At 33.6% G+C, this 23,625-nt stretch overlaps 1 protein-coding gene across 1 annotated transcript in view; it reads left to right on the forward strand.

Annotated features, from left to right (window-relative positions):
• The window catches only part of LOC126879592 (inositol polyphosphate 5-phosphatase OCRL), a 185,474-nt gene that overhangs the window by 52,482 nt on the left and 109,367 nt on the right, over positions 1–23,625 (forward strand). Inside the window, exon 6 of the mRNA XM_050642760.1 lies at positions 14,868–15,038. Within this exon, the coding sequence (XP_050498717.1) occupies positions 14,868–15,038 (171 nt within the window). The remainder of the gene's footprint in view (positions 1–14,867; positions 15,039–23,625) is intronic.

Raw genomic sequence — 23,625 nt, forward strand, 5'->3', positions numbered from 1 at the left:
AACATTACTTTTACATCTAAATAGATGGATATTGGTTGAATGTATTTCATGATTAATTATTATACATTTGTCTACAGGGTGTTCAAAATTTACAGTTTTATTAGTGGAGTATTCAATGTGTCATATGATGCTTATTTTAAATGGAACACCATGTATATTAATAAATAATTATACTAAACAAATTTACCTCTTTCGAATGGTATATGGATGTCCTATACCTAGGTGTCATAGTTTTTGCATATCATCATCATCATCATTCTCTTTGCCTTATCCCTATGCGGGGTCGGCTTCCCTAATTGCATTTCTCCATACCACTCTATCTTGGGTCATATCAATGTCAATCCCCTTTACCAACATGTCCTGCCTTATCGTCTCCCCCCAGGTCTTCTTTGGTCTTCCTCTCCTACTCCTTCCAGGAATCTGCACTTCAGCTATTCTTCGTATTGGGTGATTAACGTCTCGACGTTGAACATGACCAAACCATCTTAACCTATGCTCTCTCATTTTGGCATCAATTGGTGCCACACCTAGACTTCCCCTAATATACTCATTTCTAATTTTATCCTTCTTTGTCACTCCACTCATCCATCTAAGCATTCTCATTTCCGCCACATGCATTCGTTGTTCCTCTTTCTTTTTCACTGCCCAACATTCAGTTCCGTACATCATAGCCGGTCTTATGGCTGTTTTATAGAATTTTCCCTTCAGCTTCATTGGCATTTTTCTGTCACACAACACACCACTCGCTTCTTTCCACTTCATCCATCCAGCCCTAATTCTGCTGCATGCATCGCCATCTATTTCTCCATTACTCTGTAATACCGATCCTAGGTACTTAAAACTATTGCTTTTCACAATCACTTCACCATCCAAAGATATCATTTTATTTGTAGTAACTCCATCTTTAAATGAACATTCCAAATACTCTGTTTTTGTCCTACTAAGTTTTAAACCTTTTTCCTCCAGAGCTTGTCTCCACTGTTCCAGTTTTTGTTCTAAGTCTCTTTCACTATTTCCTACTAACACGACATCATCAGCATACATTAAGCACCATGGAATGTTACCCTGTAGTTTCGCTGTTATCTGGTGCAAAACTAATGAAAATAAATACGGACTAAGCACAGAGCCTTGGTGTAATCCTACTTTCACATGAAATTTATCAGTCTCTCCTACACCTGTCCTAACACTAGTCGTTACTCCCTCATACATATCCCTCACAATCTTTACATATTCACCAGGGACTCCTTTCTTATTGAGTGCCCACCACAGAATCTCTCGAGGAACTCTATCATATGCTTTCTCAAGATCAAGTTTTTGCATAATTTACAATTATTTAAATTCTTAATCTGTAAGTCGATGTTAAAACAAAAGATGTAGTTAATTAATGTCATTGTATGACATTGTCAGTTTATGACAGTACGGTCTGGTAATTATCAAAACTATAAACATCAGTGTATGATATTCAACTTTTTTTTACTTAACAATGGCTTTGGCAGAGCCAATTACATTCAAATTTAATTGTAACTAAAAATGAATAAACACGATATCTACGAAAGAGTAGACATGCTACTTTTCATTGGGGAATATTTTTAAAATTGTCTCTTAGCTTCTAAAGTTGAAACAGGCTCGAAGAATCACAATCTAAATATCGCAAAAGTCCGTCTCTGCGTTATAGATAGAAGTAAGACGAAATTTACTTCCCAACGCGTTTCTCTTAGGCCACCCACAAGAAAGCGGAAGGATTAATATTTTAAGAAATTCTAGACGCCTAAGCTGGTCATTTAGCTATTGCAGGCAGTAAAATGACAAAGAGACTTTAGGGCTCGAAGACAACTTTCCTAAAAGTATTTACTTTGCACAGGATATGCCTCATAAAAAGAAGAATAGGAAAGATTGCTAGTTGTTTGAGTGATAGAAATCTCAGAATTCCACAAGGTTACAACGCAGTAACTTTCGTGGGAATCCTTAAACGGTTACAAAAAGGACACTCGTGGTGATTGGCCGAAAAAGAAACGTATGATCATAATAAGGCTGGTCTAAACATTATTTTCCAGCTATGTGATTGGTACGAAAATTTCGGAATGATGATTATTGGTAAAATTATGCGATAGCTGTGAAAAAGGGAGGTGAATATAGAGAGCAGAGAGGAATCTTGTCCGAGATTAGGACAAGAAGGAATCAATTAAGTTCTAGCGGTCATGCAGTGAAGACCTGCATTTTTTCTTGTCTGTGCCTAAATAGGCAAAATGGAATCTTAAGATTCTGTCGTGAAAATCGCAAGTGCGATATGTTGTCTTAAATACCATACCGGTATATTCTCTGTGTTGTGTCCGGTACGATAAAATAATAGTTTTCTTAGTACGGCGTGAATATGTTTCGTTCAAACAGAACTCAGTTCAACATTTGCGGATAAGACTTCCGTTTAATATGTATCATATAAACCGCACTTAATTCAATCTTCGTGGAACGCAGTTCCATTTTTTTTAAGACAATGGTCTAAATAAAATATGTTTAATTATCAAGTCAGTGAGAAGTATCACTAATAATCATGAATGCAGTTATTTTCTTTTCATAAAACAAAAAGAACTATGGAATTTTTATTTTTCGTATAATATGATAACAATTATGTAACAGTACTTTAACTCTAAAAATGAAAGTGAAAAGTGAAAGTGATTTCGTCGTATCCACAACTCTGGCGAGCTAACCCGATTCCAGCAATTCAACAACAACGGATTATCACCAGGTATTTTGCAATAAACTGTTTCGTTCCTTTTCCTTTTTTTTGAACTTTTAAGATGCAACGCGAAAGACTTATTTTTTTATTTTTCTAATCAACTCAGTTTAATGACTATTTTCTATCTAAATAAATGGTAACTATGTTAAAACTTATTTCGTCTTTTTCTGTTCGCACAATCCATCTATGTATCCTTATTGTATTAGGAAATGCAGCCTACCACAGACAACAAGGGTAAGTACCATTAGTAGTCAAAGGGATACCATTTTTTTCGTAACATTTTTGTAATTTTTATATAGATAAATAGTAATAGATTCTGATCTATTAATAGCGCCCAAAAAATTAATAATTTCTTTTCTCTAGCATAAATATTATTGTATGAACTCACACCCTAAAATCTCTTGATGATTAGAGCCGCCGGTGCGATTTTAAATTATGTAGCACGTATTTTTTTAAGTTTATGTACATCACATGTTTAGCTAATTTGCCGTGCTTCATAAAATGGCGCGCAACATGTGGGGCTATCTCTTGTCTAATTCTTATTAGTTTGTTTTCTTATTTTGTCCACGTTGTTCTGCTCATTATTGATTCATAAAATAACGCTAAGTTTTTCATCTAACTCTTAATTAGTAATATCACAAAAAGGTTTTTTTATTTTTAACGCAACCTAAGTTTTATTCATAAAACGGCGACCGCACCTAGAGGTTTCTGTCATTTTTTTGTTTCTTTTTGCTCCGTGTTAACGAGTACTTAAAAACAACGTCATTGCATTCCTTTTTTTGTTTTACACGTAAATGGTATTTTTCCCAGCACTAATTTAAAATGTGGCTCCTTGTTGTCTAAAGGTGTCTGAATAGAGATTTTATACTGTTTATAAAATTTCGATGGATGCGCAGATAAGAAATAAGATAGTAATGTAAATATGAAAAGAGAAAATTCCAAAGGTAAATAAAATAATAACTGCTAGTTTTCAATTCCAAGTTTACAGTAAATTTTGAGTTTAAATAGTTTTGTTGAATTTTTTTGCATAATTTTTGAAAGAATATAATTCAAAATGGAATCCTCCGTGGTTCAATATTTAAAAAATGACGAAATTGATTATGAATTGTTTATACGAGGGGTTAAGACTAAGAAAAATCTTAGTGACAAAAAAACAATGCTTCGTAAATTACTTAGTAAAAAGGCCGTTATTGATTTAGAGGAAAATAGGTTAATATTCAACGATGAGAAGAAGCAGATAGACGAATCTTTTAGAATAGCTAGGTTACCCGTAGAATTTGAGGAAGAAGAAGAGTATAAGGCAGAGGTTTCTGCAGATTGTTTACTTTTAGAAGGGCAATTAGATGACAAAGTCGTTCCTGTTGGGCCATCAGTTTCTTCGAATATAATTCCTTCACAACCGGTCGTTAATATTCCAGCTCCCGTCGTTCAGGTGTCGCATCCAACTAATTTAGCTGATTGTAAAATTAAGTTTAGTGGAGATTCTAAAGTTTTCCCTTTCATAGAAAAAGTTAGAGACCTGGCTGAATCCCGTAATGTAGGACAAGAGGTTCTTTTCAGATCAGCTATCGAGTTATTTACAGGTAGCGCTGCTGTGTGGTTCAGGAGTGTTCGTAGTACCGTTTCTTCATGGAACGAATTGATTGGTCTTTTGAAGGCTACGTTTCTTCCCCAAGACTACGACGAGGATTTATGGAACCAGATCAAATCCAGGAAGCAGAAGAAAAATGAGTCGTTCGCTTTATTTCAGGCACAGGTTATGTCTTTGGCAAAACGGCTGACGGTGCAGCCTTTAGAGAAAACTATCGTGAAACACTTGAGGCAAAATATTATCCCTGAATATATTCCGTTGATTGCATTAGTCGATACCAATACTGTTGAGGAGTTGTCAGCTGTTATTCGTAAACTAGAGAATAATGTGGTCATGCCTAGTGTCAAGAAGGAAACGTCCGTCGCTTATGTTAATCATGAGTTACCCGGTCCCTCCAGAAAAGCCAATGTTCCTAACGGAAAAGCAAATTTTAAAAATAATGACGATCGCTCGGCTCCGCGAAATTCTGAGGCGAAAAACCCTAGTAAAAGTACTTCGAATAAATCGAAGATGATCGTTTGTTTTAATTGCCGAAGACGCGGGCACAATTTCAACGACTGTAAACAGCGTTTTGATAGATATTTTTGTTTCCGATGTGGCGCAGATAATGTTACGGTAAGGACATGCCCAAACTGTGTCAAACCTTCAAAAAACGAATAACCAACACCCTTAAGTTCGGTAAGAGTGTTCACAATAAAATTTCAAACCCCGAACATTCATGTTTTGCGGCCGATAATAAGTTTCCAGAAAATTTTAATGTCTCTGATTGGTACAAATGGCTAGGTACAGTAAAAAATTTTTATAAACATTCGTCAAAATTATCTCCGGTCATTGCTTCAAAGCCATTCGATAACAGACCTTACTTAGAGGTTCAAATTCTTTCGCAACCCTTTACGCTTTTATTAGATACCGGGTGTTCCACTACTGTAGTCGGATCCAAGGGATTGGATTTTCTTGAGAGAAACAACATTGAGATCGATTTACCGTGTAGTCAGAATGTGTCTTTAGCCGACGGATCGAGTAAAAAGGTTTCTGGTATTGTAGATTTGCCGTTTGTGGCGAATGGAATTTGTCATGTGATTAGTTGTCTTGTAGTGCCATCGCTACCAATAAATTTTATTTTAGGAAGTAACTTCATTTCAAAATTTTCTTTAGCGATAAATTTCGAACAAAATAAATGGAGTGTCAGAAATCCTTGTTGTGAGATAGTAACTTCAAAACCTGAAGGCGATGTTTCGTTTCCACAATCTTTGTGTTCGATTGATTCTCTTGCCGCCGAGTTAAGACCTCTAGCGGATGCTGTCATCCATAGTTTTCAGGAGGTAGACAAAAAGAATGGTATAGGAAGAACAGATAAGATCAAAATGACTATCGATACGGGTGACGCAAAGCCTTTTCGACAACGTCCTTTTCCTATGTCGCCATACATGTCAGATATTTTAAATCGCGAATTAGATGAGATGCTCTAACTTAAAGTTATAGAACCGAGTAACAGTCCTTGGTGTAGTCCAGTCTTGCTTGTAAAGAAAAAGACAGGCGAGTTTAGGTTTTGTTTTGATGGCAGGAATCTTAATGAAGTTACTCGTCATGACACATATCCTCTCCCCAATATTGACCGAATTTTGTCATTATTGCGTAACGCTAAATATATAAGTTCGATAGATTTGAAAAAAGCTTTTTGGCAGATCCCTCTTGATCCATCTTCGCGAGAAAAAACTGCTTTTGCTGTTGTTGGCCGTGGATCATTTCAATTTACTGTGATGCCTTTTGGTCTTTGTAATAGTGCTCAAACCCAGCAAAGATTAGTAGATCAAATTTTTGGACCAGAATTCGAACCTTTTATTTTTACTTACTTGGATGATATTATTGTTTGTTCTTCCACTGCTGAGGAACACGTTGCCTTGTTAGGACAAGTTCGAGATAAACTAAAGGATGCTAACCTTACGATAAATGTAGACAAATGTGAATTTTTCAAAACAACTTTGAAGTATTTAGGCTATATCGTCGGTGATAACTCTCTTCGGTCGGACCCCGACAAAATTTCCACTATGGTTAATTATCCCCGTCCAACTAACACAACGGAGATTAAACGTTTTATTGGTCTTTGTTCTTGGTATAGACGCTTCGTCAAAGATTTTTCTACCCTTGTTTCCCCTATCAATGATCTTTTGAAAGGAAAGAAAAAGAAAGAACCTATAGTTTGGACATCAGAAGCTGAGAATGCTTTTATCGCCATAAAGGAAGCTTTAGTATCTTCTCCAGTTCTAGTACAACCCGATTATTCTCGTCCCTTCACTATTCAGTGTGACGCAAGTAACACCGGTCTAGGAGCTGTATTGACTCAAGAAATAGACGGTGGAGAACAGGTGATTTCCTATGCTAGTCGGTCTTTGACAAGAGCAGAACGTTCGTATGGAACCACCGAGAAAGAGGCCCTTGCAGCTTTGTTTGCTGTTGAAAAATTTCGTCCTTACGTAGATGGTGTTGAATTTACCCTCATCACTGACCATTATTCGTTGTTATGGCTTAGAAATTTAAAAAATCCCACAGGCCGTTTAGCTCGTTGGGCTATGCGTCTCAAACAGTTTGATTTCCGAATCGTCCATCGTAAAGGAGCATGTCATAAGGTGCCTGATGCACTTAGTAGGATTCATGAGAATGATCAAATTGCTTATCTTGAAGTTGATGCTGATCGCATCGATCCCTGGTACGATGATTTGCGTACAAAGATTTTGTCTAACCCAGAAAGTTTTCCACATTGGAAAGTAGAGAACGACCTCATATACAAATTTATTCCGGCTTGTCTTCCTTTTAATTCAAATTTAATCGAGTGGAAAGTCCTTGTTCCCAAACCTCAACGTGAGGATGTTATTAAGTCGTGTCATGATCCTGCAACTTGTGCCCATCCTGGTGTTTATAAAACTCTTGCTCGAATCCAAGAAAATTATTACTGGCCAAAAATGCGAAGAGATGTTGTTAAATATGTCCGTGCCTGCAAAACGTGTGGAGCACAAAAAGCACCAAATATGGCGCAAATGGGTAAAATGGGTAAAGAGAAAAAAGCCGAATACCCATGGCAAATTATCGCCGTTGATTTAATAGGCCCTTTAACCAGAAGTAGAAACGGTTTTACGTGGTTGCTGGTGGTCTCAGATTGGTTTTCTAAGTACACTTTGTTACATCCTCTTCGCAAGGCTACTGCTTCAAATATCTGTAAATTTTTAGAGGAACAGGTGTTTCTCATATTTGGAGTTCCACAACATCTTATGTGTGATAATGCCTCTAATTTAAATTGTAAAATAATGAAAGATCTTTGTGAGAGATATGCAGTCCAAAAAATCTGGTTCTCTGCAGTTTATTCTCCCCAAGTAAATTTTGTTGAAAGGAGCAATCGTACTATTGGTACGGCAATCAGAAGTTATATTGACGAACACCGCGATTGGGACAAACACATACATGAAATTCGGCAAGCCATGAACACAGCGAAACATGAAGTAACCAAATATTCACCGGCATTTTTAAATTTTGCTAGACACGTACCGTTGTCTGGAAATTATTACGGTCAAATACCCCATGATTTTGTTGATATAGAAATCCTACCGGGTGATCGCGATAATTACGCGTCCGAAGTAACGGGAATAAAAGAAGTTTTCACGGCCGTGCGTAAAAATTTGTCTCGTGCATATCAGAGAAATGCAAAAACATATAATTTGCGTAAACGCGACGTACAGTTTAACGTTGGCGATCAAGTTTGGAGAAAAAATATGGTTTTATCTAGCGCCCCGAAACATTTCATGGCAAAATTGGCTCCCAAATATATTTTATGTACCATAATTAAAAAACTATCCTCGTTAGTTTACGTTCTTAGGAATCCAGATGGTTCCAATGCTGGAAATTGGCATATTAAAGATTTAAAAGCTTATTCATCCGTCAATGTTTCGTCAGATGCTTCAGATTTGTCCGATAGCGAATAGAAATGTATATTCCGTTATTTACAGGGCGATATGAACCAACTTTAAATATAATTTTTTAGATATTTTTGATTTTTTCTATTTTTTAGTACAGGTGCTTAAAGTTTTTTTGAGAGAAATAATTTTTTTTGTGTTTTGTGCACCAAATTTTTTTATTAGTCGAAATTCTTCAATTTTGGAAAGTGTGATTTCAAATAAATGATTTTGGACATATGAATTTTTGATCTGAAAGCATATTATAATCTAAATACTTCGGTAATTTTTTTTAGCGACACCCCATTTCCTCCGTGGTCCGTGTTAAAGGAAAAGTCGCGCAAATTGCGAACTTTTTCCTGGAAGGGATTTGTTTCTCTTCCAACAAATTTTGGCGTGGGATCAGTAATGCACTGATACCCTAGTACGTAGTACGTTGAATACAACTTTGCTTCGGCAAAACCGTCCCCAAGTGCCTCGTTCCCTTCAGGACGAGAGACGCGCATAAATTTTTTAGAGCTGTCTCGACAACCTTTTTTTTGATGTGTGGTGTAGACCAATAGTAGGGAATTGTCCCGCTGCGGTCAATGTTTATCTATTTGATATATTTTTTTTTGATGTTGTCGCGAAGGAGACGAGCCTCTGGAAGTAGTGTAGGGGATTCCGCACGTTGATCTCCAGAGCAACTCAGTTTGGCTCACACCCCAGTTCTTTGAACTGTTTTACCTAGTTATAAGAATAAAATTTTTTTGTTTTGTTGAAAGGAAATATTAAAAATCCTTCTTCAAATGTTTTTATGTCGTGCGTTAGTCCGATATAGAAGTAAATTTTTTTTTCCATAATAAAAAGTTTGATTTTTTTTATTTTTTTATTTTTTTGGTATCCTTCTAGGATATACTACCTTCGCTTATATGCAATCCAGCTTAAGCTTAGGGAAAATGTTTTTTATATTTTTTTTGAAAATCGTTTCTTATTTTTTTTTGGTATCTAGATTGATATCAGAAGTCCTTAGTACAGTTACTAGTGATAGTTCGTAATAGAACCTATTTGTTTTGCCTAAGTTTATTCTTACTTCAAGGACCTATGAATTTCAGCCCCCTCTATTAAAATATGTTGTCTAACCCCCTTTACGGTATGGATGGCCAGACACTGAGAAAGGCTAGGGATGAAGTGAGCGGATTCCCGCCAGTTGACTCGTCGGAATGAGAAGCCATTCATAATCGCAATTTAGCCACAGACCTTAGGTGATGACTTCCTATGTCATTTCCTAAAACTTCCGTTTGGTTGTGTAACTTTGAATAATAGACTCTACCGACTATGACCCTACCTTAAGTTGACCCCACCGAAAATGTTCCTATGATAGGCGTATGATACGCGTCAGTTATCGCTTGTTCTGGTTACCACAACGAAGTTAAAATATCAATTTTTTCCTAATCCCCCCTGTTCTTGAAAGAGTAGTAAGTTTCTGAAAAGCAATGTGTCCATTTTTCCACAATAAACTAATTACAGGCTTATCTTTATAGAATTACAAGGTCCAACTTAGAACTATCAGTAACTCCCTTTTTTTTTTGTTTTTTTTTTGGTCCGTAAGTAATAACTGCTTATGGCGTTATTATATTGTGTTATCTCTGGAATAAGTCATGAATGAGAGACTTTATGCATCCAAGTCAAGGATAACATGTTATTTTTTTTATGGCGTTAATGATGCTAAGACATCATTATTCTTATGTTATTCGTGGTGTTAGTCTAGGTTGAAAGAAACCTATGCATCCGAAAAAACGTTAACATATCTTGCCCTATTTTTGTGTTTTTATTTTTTTTGTGTCTACGATGACGAATTGCGTCGTTGTATTCTTGTGAATTTTTTGTGTTATGACTAACGCGTCCATGTCTAGATTGTAAGACATGTATTGATCGTTAGAGAAAGCCTAAGGCCTCTGAACGATATTACGATATGGTGACTAACAAATGTGGTTTTCATTTTTTTGCTGTTTCATTTTTTTATTTCCGTTTCCGATTTCAAACTGGTTAGCACGAAGTTGAAATCGTGGGGGAGGCAGTGAAACAGGCTCGAAGAATCACAATCTAAATATCGCAAAAGTCCGTCTCTGCGTTATAGATAGAAGTAAGACGAAATGTACTTCCCAACGCGTTTCTCTTAGGCCACCCACAAGAAAGCGGAAGGATTAATATTTTAAGAAATTCTAGACGCCTAAGCTGGTCATTTAGCTATTGCAGGCAGTAAAATGACAAAGAGACTTTAGGGCTCGAAGACAACTTTCCTAAAAGTATTTACTTTGCACAGGATATGCCTCATAAAAAGAAGAATAGGAAAGATTGCTAGTTGTTTGAGTGATAGAAATCTCAGAATTCCACAAGGTTACAACGCAGTAACTTTCGTGGGAATCCTTAAACGGTTACAAAAAGGACACTCGTGGTGATTGGCCGAAAAAGAAACGTATGATCATAATAAGGCTGGTCTAAACATTATTTTCCAGCTATGTGATTGGTACGAAAATTTCGGAATGATGATTATTGGTAAAATTATGCGATAGCTGTGAAAAAGGGAGGTGAATATAGAGAGCAGAGAGGAATCTTGTCCGAGATTAGGACAAGAAGGAATCAATTAAGTTCTAGCGGTCATGCAGTGAAGACCTGCATTTTTTCTTGTCTGTGCCTAAATAGGCAAAATGGAATCTTAAAGATTCTGTCGTGAAAATCGCAAATGCGATATGTTGTCTTAAATACCATACCGGTATATTCTCTGTGTTGTGTCCGGTACGATAAAATAATAGTTTTCTTAGTACGGCGTGAATATGTTTCGTTCAAACAGAACTCAGTTCAACATTTGCGGATAAGACTTCCGTTTAATATGTATCATATAAACCGCACTTAATTCAATCATCGTGGAACGCAGTTCCATTTTTTTTAAGACAATGGTCTAAATAAAATATGTTTAATTATCAAGTCAGTGAGAAGTATCACTAATAATCATGAATGCAGTTATTTTCTTTTCATAAAACAAAAAGAACTATGGAATTTTTATTTTTCGTATAATATGATAACAATTATGTAACAGTACTTTAACTCTAAAAATGAAAGTGAAAAGTGAAAGTGGTTTCGTCGTATCCACAACTCTGGCGAGCTAACCCGATTCCAGCAATTCAACAACAACGGATTATCACCAGGTATTTTGCAATAAACTGTTTCGTTCCTTTTCCTTTTTTTTGAACTTATTTTTTTATTTTTCTAATCAACTCAGTTTAATGACTATTTTCTATCTAAATAAATGGTAACTATGTTAAAACTTATTTCGTCTTTTTCTGTTCGCACAATCCATCTATGTATCCTTATTGTATTAGGAAATGCAGCCTACCACAGACAACAAGGGTAAGTACCATTAGTAGTCAAAGGGATACCATTTTTTTCGTAACATTTTTGTAATTTTTATATAGATAAATAGTAATAGATTCTGATCTATTAATGGCGCCCAAAAAATTAATAATTTCTTTTCTCTAGCATAAATATTATTGTATGAACTCACACCCTAAAATCTCTTGATGATTAGAGCCGCCGGTGCGATTTTAAATTATGTAGCACGTATTTTTTTAAGTTTATGTACATCACATGTTTAGCTAATTTGCCGTGCTTCAAAGTTTACGCTTAAAGGTATCCTGATAGAAGACACCCAAAAAAGGACGTTTTTGAGAAATTTCTCGATATATTCCGTGCTACTGGTAAGGTTGCATAGGTACGAAAAGTTAAATAAAAATAAACCACTTATTTTTAATGACGTCAACGAACTTGATGTCCTGCTTTCTGTTGCGGAAAACTCAAATACTAGTACGTGAAAAATTTCGAGTCAATTGGAAATCAGTCAAACGAGTGTATGTAGAATACATAAGAAAAAACACTATCATCCGTATAAAACTCAACTACACCAGCATTAGACAGAAAAGGAACGTTTAACTTTTCGTTTATAGACTTAAGAATTTGGAGAAGATCCTGATTTTTTTAAGAATGTGTACAGACGAATCTACCTACTTTTCATAATAATCGTCTAGTTAATAGACATAACTTTCATTTTATTATGATTTCGTAAACAAACATTTTACTGTTGATCACCAACACCGATGAAGTGTTAATGTTTGGGGCAGTATTCTGAGCGAGTACGTTACCGATCCATATTTCTTTGACGAAAATCTAAATAGAGCAGCTTTTTTAAATTTCTTAAAACAAGTTTTTTGGATCCTTCTTAAAACCTTCCACTTAGCGTGCGAACAAACATGTGGCTCCAATTGGACGGAGCTCCTGCTTATTTTTGACGTGATGTTAAGAACAACCTCAACATAAAATTTAGAAATAAATGGATAGATAGATTCGGTCCATATATTTGGCCACTTAGGTCAGGGGTCACCAATTAGTTTCCCTGAGGGTCCGCTTCGAAAACCTATGACACTTCCGGGGTCCGGATTTATGCTGCCTGTGTCTGACTGTTCTGATTCGGTTTCTTTTTGGATTATTGTTAAAAAATATCCCCTATAAACAAATCGGAAGGGTGCCGGGCGAAATTTTTGGGCAGAAATTGTTAATATTTTTTTTAACAAATTCAAAACATCATCTTTTTTGCCCGCGAAAATATGGTTTTAGCATTTTTGGGTCATCTTAAATAAAAAAGATCTGTCATTTTATTAAATCTTAAGAGTTAAGCATCACAAATGCATATTTTCGCATTTTTCAGATTTTAAATCGCTTATAACTAACTCACTTTTCAGAAATATGACAAGAAATATTGTTTATAATTACCCAAGAAACCTAAAAATACATTTTTCGAGGCAAAAAAGTAATTTTGAATTTGCTTAAAAAATTGTTTCACCCGGCACCCTTCTGATTTGTTTAAAGGGGACATTTTTGAACAGAAATCCGCAAAGAAATCGAGTCAGAAACGTTTTTCATACGAAAGTGGCCTCACACATGGACTAATATGGAAAGGAAAACTAATAATATCTGATTGTTTTTTGGTTACTGTATACTTTTCTGTAAGTTTTCCTGGTACAATAAAAAATATAAATTCATTGTGTTTTGTTTTGATGTTATTATCAGTATATTTTGAAAACAGCAGTATTGTAAATTGTTACTGAGAATATTTTAAAAATTAGGAATTTATATTTTGAATGCTAATGAAGTTTTTAAGACGAATTTTTTTATTTTATTTAATTTCATTAACGTTTTAATGAAGACATCTTCAATTTTGTAGAAAGTAAACTGAGGAATTTAAAATAAATAATCATAGTACAAAATGACTCCTAGTTATAGAACATATGCCATATACCACTCGAAAGAGGAACAACCTGTGTTTAGTATATTCCTTATTAATATACATGGTGTTCTATTAAAATAACCATCATATTATGCTACATTGAATAATCCAATAATAAAACTGTAAATTTTGAACACCCTGTAAATAAATGTGTAATAATCAAGCATGGAATGCATTAATTATAAGATAGTTACCAGACCGTGTCATAAAATGACAATGTCATACAATGACATTAATTAACTTCATCTTTTGTTTTAAAATCGATTTACAGATTAAGAATTTAAATAATTGTAAATTACGCAAAAACTATGACACCTAGGTATACGACATCCATATACCATTCGAAAGATGTAAATTTCTTTAGTATAATTATTTATTAATATACATGGTGTTCCATTTAAAATAAGCATCATATGACACATTGAATACTCCACTAATGAAACTGTAAATTTTGAACACCCTGTAGACAAATGTGTAATAATTAATCATGAAATACATTCAACCAATATCCAACTATTTAGATGTAAAAGTAATGTTTTTATAATTTTGTAAATAACTTGAGAATAAGCCTTCTTTTAAAACTTTACATTTTAAGAAAAGTCAACATAACTCAGAACACTCTGTACATAGGTATAGGGAAGCCTTATGAAACTATACCTTATTTTTTGGGGACAATTAAAAAAATCAATAAAATACAGGGTGTTCCATACGAAAAAATATAACTTTGATACGCCGCCGTTTATTGGGACACCCTGTATATTTTAAAATAATTTTAAAATGTAGCTTTTATCAACTTACAAACTATTCAATTTAAATTTTTTTCAAATCTTTTACCATTTCGCTGTAATCTTCCGTCGCGTTAGTGGTGTCTCACCCTGTATACTTTCTTCTCTATATACGAATTGCACGATTCAGAGGTGTTCATGTAGCCCCACTGAAGAGGTCTGGAGAGACAGAAACGGACGTATGGGGATGGTGGATCATATCTAAACTGAAATTAAACATAAGCTGTTTTTAAGTTTTCATTTTACTAAATTTTGAGTAAACGTAATTATTAACTTTCGTTGGAATTTTTCCTAGACAAATAAACATAATGTGATTGCAAATTGTAGAGTCCCTTTCGTCTCCTTTATTCGTCATCTCCTTGCCATAAATTATAAAAGGCAGAGATTAAGGAAGTTACCAGAATGTGGTTCCACGAGAAATTTCAGATGTACTGTTTAGATCTGGGACTTCTAATTTATGTACTTAATTTTTAATTTGACATTTTATTTGCAGAATATTTGTTGGTACATGGAATGTGAATGGACAACCTCCATCAATATCACTAAAGAATTGGTTAAGTTACGATGAAAATCCTCCAGACTTATTTGCAATTGGTTTCCAAGAAATTGATCTCAGTAAAGAGGCTTTCCTATTTAATGATACTCCAAGAGAAGCTGAATGGTAGTAAGTAAATATTTGGTATAGTTTTTTAAACCTAAATTTTTTTTATTTGTTTATTCATTGCTAATTTACAATCTACAATAAAGTAATTAGTAAATATGATGTAAGTTCTTGGCTTGTGGCAGGCGTCGCCCATTGACGACTCTCTGGAAGTAAACCAGAATAGGCGAGCGGCAGCAATCCCTAAAACGACGTTATACCGACCACGAAAATCAACTTTAAGCTGAATGACCAATTTGGGTCATTCTGTATGTTTTCGATGTCGCTGAATCCGAATATAAAGTTTATTTTTATCTAGAATTGGTGGAACATGTTCAAAAATCAAATTTTTTGCAAAAACGCGAAAAATCAATTTAGATGATTTTTCAACTTTAACTCGCTATATCTTTGGTCGCTGTAAACATTTCCTTTTGAAAATTTTGCTGTATCTTCTATGAAGTATTTAGATAACAATTAGATGTATCCGATATGTTTATACAAATTAAAAGAGGCGTTGTTAATGTTTAAACATTAAGGCAGGCCGCACATCAAAGAAACATGAAACGTAAATTATGTTTCATGGAAATAAAACAGTGCTAAACAAATATACGTTCGGCCATTTATGAAACTCTCCGAAAATAAAAATGTGTCATGAGCATGAATCACACTCGTTTTATTGGTAGGCGGACTTTGAGATTTGTTTAGCAGTGTTTTAGTTTCATGAAACATGTTTTTCGTTTCATGTTTCATGTTTTTCGTTTCATGTTTCTTTGGTGTGCGGCTTGGCTTAGTCGTCAGATTTCGTTGGTTTCATGTTTACTTAAAGAAGTTGAGCGGCAAACTTTTTAGTTTTTAATTTTAACCAACACAGCATTAAAGCATAAGTCATGATGAAGTTTTGTGGAAAATTTTCAAGTCAAAATATGCAGTAGGAAAAATGTTATGTGACTATAGACGAGTGGCACTCCCCCCAAAAACGCTTTTTTCTCGAGATACTGACCACGGTGAGGTGAATGGCTAATTTTAGTCATGGTGCTGATGGTGGTTTTTGATGGTGCTGAAAACGAAAGTGAGGTTTATTTTGAATTTTAAGTGGGGAAACATTGTCTAAATGGCAATTTTACCCTAAAAATAAAAAAAATGAAATCACGTTTTTCTTAAAATTAAAGGTTGCACCATTTTTTTTTTCTATACAACATTTTGTTCTTTGTACTCTATATTTTAACATAAATTTGATTAAAAAGCTAAATTTCAAATATTGTCACTTAACTTTTTTGATTAAACTTTGCAATTCAGGAATCTGCACCTTTTACTTTAAAAAAATCATAACTTTTATTATAGTAAGACTGAAATATTAACATTTTTTCCTACCGCATATTTTGACTTGATATTTTCCAGAAAAGATCTTCATGACTTATGTTTTGATGCTATGTTGGTTAAAATTATAAACTAAAAAGTTAGTCACTCAACTTTTTTAAGTAAACATGAAACTAAAGAAATCTGACGACAAATGTTTAAAACGTAACAACCCTTTTTTATATACATTTTAAACAAATCTTATTGTTATCTAAATACTCCAAAGATGATACAGTAGAATTTTCAAAAGGAAATATTTACAGCGACCAAAGATACAGCGAGTTAAAGTTGAAAAATCATCAAAATTGATTTTTGCTTAAAATTCGATTTTTGAACGTGTTCCACCAATTCTAGATAAAAATAAACTTCACCTTCGGATTCAGCGACCTTGAAAACATAAAGAATAGGTAATCAAAATTTGCCATTCACCTCCCCAGTAGCACCGAACGGGTTTATTAAGTCTTTTAAGGATGCTTTAAAACTGTAGAATAAAACAAAAAAAATAAAACCAATTGGTTTTTAAGTAAACCTTAAGGTTGCAATAAAACCGCTTTTAGCATAAAAGGGTCCACACTGAAAGAGGTCAATAAAACCAAAAATAAAATCCTTTTTAAAACTTTGTTTTCTTAAGGAACTGGTTTTAAAACTGCTGTGATGGTGCTTTTATAACCATGTTAAAAGACACTTTAAGTGTAGGCAGTTTTATAGCAAACTTAAAAAGGTTTCTAAAATGGAGACTTTTAAAGACAATATTAAATGATTCTTTAAACCCATATACTCCATATAGGCCAACAAATTTTACCATGTGTTATGATAGGTAGTAGATACGTATTTGTAACCATAAAATAATAAAAAATACTTGGTTATTTCGGACTGCCAAGGTAGAAAAACACTCACGCACCCAACTTTATTGATAATGTTAACAAAAATAGGTCTAACAGCCGATTTCATAATCATTCGAAAAAGTTGACTTTAGTAAAAGGAGGCTTTATGTTAAAGTGGACTTTAAAGCGGCTGTTACGATGTTTGATTTCATAATTCGCTTTAAGGGATTCTTTTAGTAAAGTGTGTTTTAATGAAATTTTATACTGTTGGTTAAACTGAATTATGTTATATTTGAACTAAAATGGAAATAATGACATTTGAATGTCATACATTTTGCAAGTTTGTAGGATACTCGTCCTATAATTATTGTTTTTTACTACAAAAAGTTACTTATTATTACTTAATTATTATAATAATTATTATTACTTATTGTTATTACTATTTCTATATATTTACTATTACTCTACTTTTCTTTTTAATGACCTAATACTTGCTTTTTAATTTTATTATTGTATAGGTATTACTATATTTAATAATAATTATATACACCTACTATTACTTAATTACTCATCAATAAAAAGTTAAATCTAAAAAAAATGGACAGATAACGAGATAACAAAAAATTACTTCTATATACAAACTTTAGCAAAGAGGAGGAACTTCTTTTGTTACAAAAGATAGAAATTTAATAAATAAATGTGAAGAATAAAGGAAAGGTCGGTACAATATTTTATTTGTTGAAAATAATTTAAATTATCCAAATAATTGAGTATCATGTACAGGCAAGCTAATGTTCATTTGCATTGCATATTTACAGAACAGAAGGAAGAAAAGGATAGAGAGGGAAGAGGCAGAATATAAAAAAATAAAATTATTGGATTTAAAAATAAAACTACCTAATAGGCCTGGATCCGGTGCACCAAAAAAAGTTGATTAATAGCAAGCTGAAAATTTGTTAATAGCTTAACGGTGTCTAGTCAGACAAACTTTGATGCATGGGAACACTGGAAGTTTAAACTGTGGAACAGTTTAAAAATTTGGAAAGTCAGATTACGAAAACGTCCCATGTATTTTGTCGGACAGAACATCCAATTGATTTGTTACCCTTTCATTAAACTCTCATGCAAAAATCAGACTGCTATTACTAACCAACATGATTCCTGTAATTTGACATGTTCTTCGTGTTCCACTCATTAAAATGCCCAGTTGATGATAAACACCAGTCTGATTTTTGCATGAAAGTTTAATGAAATGGAAACAAACCAATTGGAAGTTCTGTCCGACAAAATACGTGGAACGTTTTGGTAGTTCTACGTTCCAAATTTTTAACCTGTTCCACAATTAGAACTTCCCCCATTCCAGTGTTCCCATACATCAAAGTTTGGCCGACTAGACACTGTTAAGCTATTAACAAACTTTCAGCTTGCTATTAATTAACTTTTTTTAGTATGTGGGATCCAGGCTCCAGGTCTATAAAAAAATGGGATAAACTACAATAAATAAAAAGTGCAATATATTCATTTTGGTTTTATTAATAAATATATTTACAATCTATCAAAGTGTTCATTTATTAACACAGTTATATTGTTTTCTGAAATATTTTCATTATTTTTTGTCGGTTGTAATTATTCATTATTCATCGTTTGCTTCATCTTCAGTTTTATTCACAGGAAAATTGTCATCCATATCAATGGCAATATTATGAAGCACTCTAGCTGCAACAATCACATGTTTTCTAATTGTAGTCTCATTCCTAAGCGGAGTATACGAAATCTTCATTTCCACAACTCATATTGCTGTTCTACTACTTTCCTTGTTCGTCACTGTCACCAATCAATATGTAATGGCCAGAGATACCACTTTCAAAATTCAGGGGCTTAGGGTCACACAAACATAACTACATTAAACTTCTTATTTAAGATTCACATGAACTTATGTCCACTTGCCTTAGTTCTGATTTGCACATTCATACTTAGGTACATATAACGTTCATTTACTGTAACACTAATATTTCTGTAGATGAAAATAAAACAAAATGTAGCTACGTTTGTGTGATTCTAAGCCCCTGAATTATGCTTTAGCCTACTATTATTAAAATTGTCTTATTTAATGGCCACAGTACAACAATATCTCTAATTTTAAATTTTGCATCACTGACTGGACATTCAATGCATAAAAATGATTTTCTGGACCTGAAAATTTCTGCACCGTGGACAGCTGCAGAATCTATTTTAACTAAAGTATAACCCATATTGTACTCATTATTCTAGGGAATACAGCAATCTTGTAAACATCTTCAACAGCTTTCCATCTCTTGATGATTCTTGCAATTGTAAAGGATATTATTTTTATAATTCTACTTGCTGAACCTCTGGACACTACCGTAAAATCAGCTACATTTAATTGCATACTTCCTGATGCATAAAATCCAACAGAATTTGTTTCATGGCAGTAATGCATCCACCTCTAAAATAAATAAACAGCATTGTTTTTACTTAATATCAACAAATTTTTAGTCACTTACCTTAGAGTAGGCAAAGTTATTTGGTTTTCTATTTAAGAAGGCACACAAAACTGTTTGTTTTCAACCTAAATATTTGATAAAAATCCAGATCATCATATTATTATTGTTCAAAACAGTTTGTTCTTCATCTGTTCTGGTTAATTCTTGGTCTTCTGAATACAATACATTTCTTGAACTAGACGTTTCAAAATTATACATAATTGTGCTTTTAAAGTACAATTAATTATTCATCCTAGTAATAATATAATTATTATTATTGACTGTTATGTTAACCTTAAAAGTTAAATACAAAAACAACTACTGTGTTTTCAACTCATCAAAATAGGTTATGTACCCCAGGGCCACTTTATCCATTAGGCAATATAGGCAGTTGCCTAGGGCGGCACAATATGAGAGGGCGGCAAAAGTACTGTACAAAAAATATTTGTAGATATAGGTGTAGATATATGTGTAGGTATATAAAGAGTATGAAGAGCTCTTTCAAGTTACTTTACCGCAAGGAAGCCAAAAAATTGTGCCCAAATAAAACATATAAAGAAATAAGAAAGAGAAAAAGAAAAATTCAATTTGACGAGGGGACCGATGATGAACTAAACTTTTCAGGTAGTGATGAGATGAAAATCCACACATTCTATATTATAATCGACACTCTGATAAGATACCTAAATAGACGTCTGGAATCTTATCGACTTATTTATCAACGTTTTCGTGTTATTAACAGATTTGCCAAAATTAAGCAATGAAGATCTTATTAGAGAAGCTAAAAATCTGATACAAAATAAAGACGACCAAGATGCATCATTCATACATGAATTTGACATTGCTTTGCACATTGATTTGTGCATCCCAGTTGCCAACGTGTCCGCTGAAAGGTCATTTTCGAAAATGTCAAGAATTAAAAATAATTTCCCATCAAGTATGACGCAAGAACGTGTTAAAAATTTGTCGATTTTGTCAAAAAAAAAAATTTTTTTAAAGTCTTTTTTGATGTGATCGAACTGGAATGACAATTTTTTCTGCTACAGGTATATAAACATCGTAGTTTACATCCATTTTTAGTGTATTCTTATTATAAGAAAAAATCTTGCAATTTTTTTTTCGCAAAAATTGTACATGTTTGAAGGGCGGCTACTAGAGAATTGCCTAGGGCGGTAATTGACCTAGACGCGGCCCTGATGTACCCTTTAAAGGAGACTTTAGCAACTTAAAGGTCCGAAATCTGCACTTTAAAGTTAAAGAGGGCTTTTGATAAAAAGGGCCCTTTAACTTGATTATGAAATGAAAATCTCAAGTTAAAGGCAGCTTTAAATTTAAAGCCTCCTTTAACTTCATTATGAAATCGGCCGTAAATAACTCACGGCACTAGAATTTCTGACTTTTGGCGATTAAAAAAAAATAATAAAACAATTTAAATCCGAAAAATATTGATTTGAAAGAAAAATAATTGTAAAATAAAAATTTTATTTTTAATTCAGTTGCAATGCGAAGGCAAAACAATCTTACTTTTTAGTTAGAATACGGAGCGCAGTCCAGTCCTCTGAATCGCGATTTTCGGCTCTTATGAGGCTCCAATTCATCATCTCCAGAAAGCAATATGGCCGAAAACCAAATAAAACTATTTAGTCTATCGACAGAGAATTGTTAACATCAAATGGTTTTATTTTATACCGTTCCAAGAGCATATATCCTACATAAAAGCAAGGTTGCCTTGGAATTAAAACCGTTTCGTTTTAATGCTGCTGTCAATAATGCCACTCGGTTTTAATGTGAATCTAACCTTAAAATCGAGGAGTCGTAGTGCTGTGTGTGTTGTATTCTTTGAAAAATAAGCCGCAATGACCAGTTCGTTTATAATTTAAGTACTTGCGACTTATTTCTTCCATACTGACTGTACTTCCACTTTTTAAAATCATTGTTTCGCTCTAAAACAAATGGCTGACCATTTTGGACATGAAAAAAGAGGGGATGAGTTTAGTTTTATTGTTTCTAACAAGAAGCATAGTTTAGTCTTTACGATAAACAAATTGATTCAGTTAAGGTCGTTTGGTGTTAATATAGCCTAATAATTGCTTTTAAGAAAGCAACTGTAAAGAAAACTAAAAAAATAGTTTTAAGGCATATGATTTACTGACATAATAGTCTTGAGATCAAGTAGTTTTAATAATAGGTTTTATTAGTCATATTAGGAGAATCTTTAAAACTGCAATAAAACTAAATGGTCACAAACTAGAATCTAATAAAACCAAATAGTCCGGAAGTTCTTCATAAAACTGATTAGTTTTAAAGTGAACTGAGAATAAACCATTTTAAAACTACAAAAGACAAATTTATCTATTACAATTAATTAGTCTTATTAGATACTTTAAAACTAGTGACAAATGCTTAACAGTTTTAAAGTTCTGGCAGTATATCTACAAGGTAACGTTAAAACCATTATCTTCTTATTTACCACAATAAAACCTTTATAAACCTTAAATAAAACTAAAATGTTTTTATTGTGCTACTTGGGCTACCATGGTCGCTTTTTCGATTTCTAAGAATCAAATTAGGGGTATGCCGCTCGTCTATGAATGAATCGCTCGTTTTTTTAATAATAATTGATAAAACTTTATTTTATTAATAATTGATAAACAAAGATTTTTGAACATTAAAAAAAAGATATATGAAATTAGAAAGTTGTAACAAAAGGAAAGAAGTATAGGTCTAGTCTACTTGGTCCTACCAAGTCACAAGTTTTATCAGCATACGTAGTTAGATGAGCTATACCCAATACCCATAAAGGTTACAGCTTACTACGATGTTATATCTTTCCGTTGTACAGAGTTGAGTGGTGGATTCTCACAGTCTCTTGAAACAAAGTAGACTGAGGCTTTCGAAATTTGGCTTTATCGTCGAATCCTGAAGATATCTTATACCGACCACGTTACTAATCAGTGTTATCAGTTAATCGCCCAAATGAAGCGAAAAATATTCCACCCCCAGGCCCAACTTAGTTTTCTAGTAAATCATTAGGTTTTTACACTGGATATGATATACTGGCTGTTATAAAGTGCTAGGTTAAAAAAATTCTCTAAAAATGTATTTTGAAAATGACGCCCTCCTTATGGGTTTCAGATCCTCTGACGACCCAGCGTCATTCGCGAAACCCGAATATTGGTTGTCATTTTTTTCGAATTCTAACAAGTCTGTGTGTGCTAAAATTGCAGATGTTTTATTTAGTCTACAATCCATCCGTTGAAACTTGTCGGTACTTTAAGGAAAACTAGAAAAAACAATCCAAAGGATGTAGAGGCCCAAAAATTAAATAAAGGACACCTTTACGCAAAGGAAAGTAATACAGAAGGAGGTATTTTAAAATGGCAGAATAAACGTGATACTGTTTGCCTAAGCACTATTCATACTGACACATCCACTAAATATACAAGAAGAGGAACAGACCTAGAAAATCCATCTCTTCTAGTTGACTATAATTCATAGTCATTCATAGATCTATCCGATGAGTTGAAATCATATTCTTCCCCTTTGCGTAAAGGGATTAAGTGGTATAGAAAACTTGCATTTGAAATATTACTTGGCTCAGCCGTAGTAAACGCTTTTATAATATACAAAACGGTGACAAATGCTAAAATTTCAATAACGGATTTTAGACAGAGCATTGCTCTAAGTATGTTACAAATCGATGAAGTAGATGTCCGGAGAGTGCCGGAAAATGATAACAAAAAGCACATTTCACATGAAGTTGCTTCAAAAGATCGTCGAAAATGTGTAGAATGTTGCGCGAAAATAAGCGCTGAAGAAGGCAGAAAAACCATTCAGAAGAAGGGACCAAAATCAAAATTTTCATGTGATGCATGTAATAAGTTTTATTGTTTGTTATGTTTTTTTGATGTTCACCATTATTCTGTA

Source organism: Diabrotica virgifera, chromosome 2 (assembly GCF_917563875.1).
Source record: "Diabrotica virgifera virgifera chromosome 2, PGI_DIABVI_V3a".
Taxonomy (NCBI): Eukaryota; Metazoa; Arthropoda; class Insecta; order Coleoptera; family Chrysomelidae; genus Diabrotica; species Diabrotica virgifera.